The 2286-nt window shown below is 49.7% G+C and overlaps 1 protein-coding gene across 1 annotated transcript; it reads left to right on the plus strand.

Moving 5' to 3' along the window:
- Positions 1–285: 285 nt before the first annotated feature.
- On the plus strand, positions 286–2283 carry LOC104953214 (E3 ubiquitin-protein ligase Hakai; the record flags this gene model as incomplete). Its single annotated transcript, XM_010780126.1, has 4 exons — positions 286–781; positions 982–1065; positions 1151–1224; positions 1509–2283. Coding segments are annotated over exons 1-4 (1071 nt in total), but the record flags the coding sequence as incomplete, so codon positions are not given.
- Between the last annotated feature and the right edge of the window lie 3 nt (positions 2284–2286).

The raw sequence follows: 2286 nt of genomic DNA on the forward strand, positions 1-2286 counted from the left end.
GGCGGTGGGGGGGGGTGCAGCACCCCCATCTGCGAGGCTCCACTAGCACCCGCACCCCCGAACGCGGCGGACCTACAGTGTAAGCGCGTCACAGTTTCGCCGCTGAGAGAGAGTATGTATTTGAGGAGCTCCACGGATTGGTACCCAGGAAGAAAAATAATTATACTTTGACGGCCGTTAATATACCTGGGAGGCCCGCCCAAGTAAAGTCTATGTGTGGGAAACCCTGCTATGTTACCAGTTCTTATGCAACTCGCAAATATCTCTCTCTTCTCTCTCTCTCTTTTCTCTCATCTCTCTTTTCTCTCTCTCAATGTTGGTGCGCAAATGCTCCTTTTTTCAAATTATCCAGTTCTCCTTTTTTGGCGGGGGGTGCGCACCAGTTAGGTGCAGCCTTGTACATAACGCACAAGGGGACGGGTAATAACGAGAAAAGCATGACATGGGACCTTCTAAAGCTATTGGTTTTATGCGTGGTCACAGAGATGTAAATTGAAGTTAGTTGATATTTTATTTGAATCCATGACTTTCAACACACCGCCTCCTGGTCACAGTCTTATCAAGACCCTTGGTCACTTCTTGGAGAAATGTGAATTAGACGTGTGGGCTTTGAGTAAGGATTTCTCTGTTTTCCCTGAACTGCATGATCATTTTTTGTCTCGTGTGTTTTACAGAGAAATTTGGCTTCAAGCAAGAGGAGAGATTTGATTGTGGAGCTAAAGCTGGTGATGTCTTTGCAAATCAGAGAAGATTCCCCCAGGCACTGTTTTGGGACTTTAAGGTAATCACTTGTGAGGAGTGAAACTAAGCAACAGCCAGTTTAGACTCATAATGCAAGAAGTTGTTGTGATGTCAGACAAAATGCTTCCTAGTGAGAAATAATCCGACTAGACAGATCCTTAGTACGAGTCGAATGACATCCAAGTAACTGTATATGAGGGAATTTTAAATGTTGTTACCTTTGTCTTTTCCCCATTTTAGTTGCATTTGATTGGAGAAAAGGATGACGTACCCGTTCACTTTTGTGATAAATGTGGACTTCCTATCCAGCTATACGGACGGATGGTATGTATTCATTCCTGTACCGGACCTGCTCAGTAGGCAGTCACTGAAAAAGGTTCATGTGTAACTTTGTCCTCTTCCTCCTCAGATCCCCTGCAAACATGTTTTCTGTTATGACTGTGCATTGCTTCATGAGAAGAAAGGAGAGAAGATGTGCCCAGGGTGAGACATTCTCTTTATTTGGTGATATGTTGTGGTTGTGGCGTTTTGAACGTGTAAAACAATAATACAAAAAATAATAAAGAAATGAAACATAAGAATTCTGATACTGTACAAACTTAAGCAGTAATCAATTGATAAACATAAATATGATTGACTTACAAATGATATATAAACAAGCTACCAACAACTTATTGACACATGTTGACAGATAACAATCTCTTATCAGTGTGAATCTGTCCTGTTTTTCATTCTCACCCTGTTTGATACCGACCCTCTCTCCCCAGCCTCACCATGTTCAGCTGCACAGACCCGGTCCAGCGCATCGAGCAGTGTCTGCGCGGCTCGCTCTACATGTGCAGCGTCGTACCTGGATGTAAGCGCACGTACCTGTCCCAGCGAGACCTGCAGGCGCACGTGAACCACCGTCACATGAGGGCCCCCAAATCCTCCTCTGGCCGCCAGGACCCCGTCCACCTGCCCCCGCCTGCCTCCGAAGTCCTGGACCGTTTCCGCGTTCCTCCTCCTCACTTAGCCAAAAACCACGTCCACCTGCCCAACCCTCTGCAGCACGGCAGCCACGACCCTTACAACCAACCACCGCCACCTGCCGCTCACGAAGCCCCGCCCGCAAACGCTATTGGACCCGAGACATTCCGCATCGCCACCGTGACGACACGAAAACACAGCAATCTCATCACGGTGCCGATTCACGACGACTCTTCTTCTTCACGTGATGCTGGACCGGGCCCCACGCAGCAGCTGCAGCAGCAGCAGCAGCAGCAGCAGCCGCCCCCCCACCATCACCCGGGGGATTATCCCGGTCAGCCGCCTGTAGGACCCCACTCCCACCACATGATGGCGCCACCACAGCAGCACTTTGGGCCCCCGCCTCCCCCACCACCTCCCATTAATCACCCCATGCAGCATCCTCCCCAGGCATCAGGTACGCCTCACATGGTGTACAACCAGGCCCCTCTTCCTCCCATGTCCTCCGCTCCCCCGCCAATCACCCCTCCACCGGGGCACATCATGGGTCAGATGCCCCCCTATATGAACCACCCT

The sequence above is a fragment of the Notothenia coriiceps genome, unplaced genomic scaffold, assembly GCF_000735185.1.
Source record: "Notothenia coriiceps isolate Sejong01 unplaced genomic scaffold, NC01 NC01_scaffold00021350, whole genome shotgun sequence".
In the NCBI taxonomy this organism is placed as follows: Eukaryota; Metazoa; Chordata; class Actinopteri; order Perciformes; family Nototheniidae; genus Notothenia; species Notothenia coriiceps.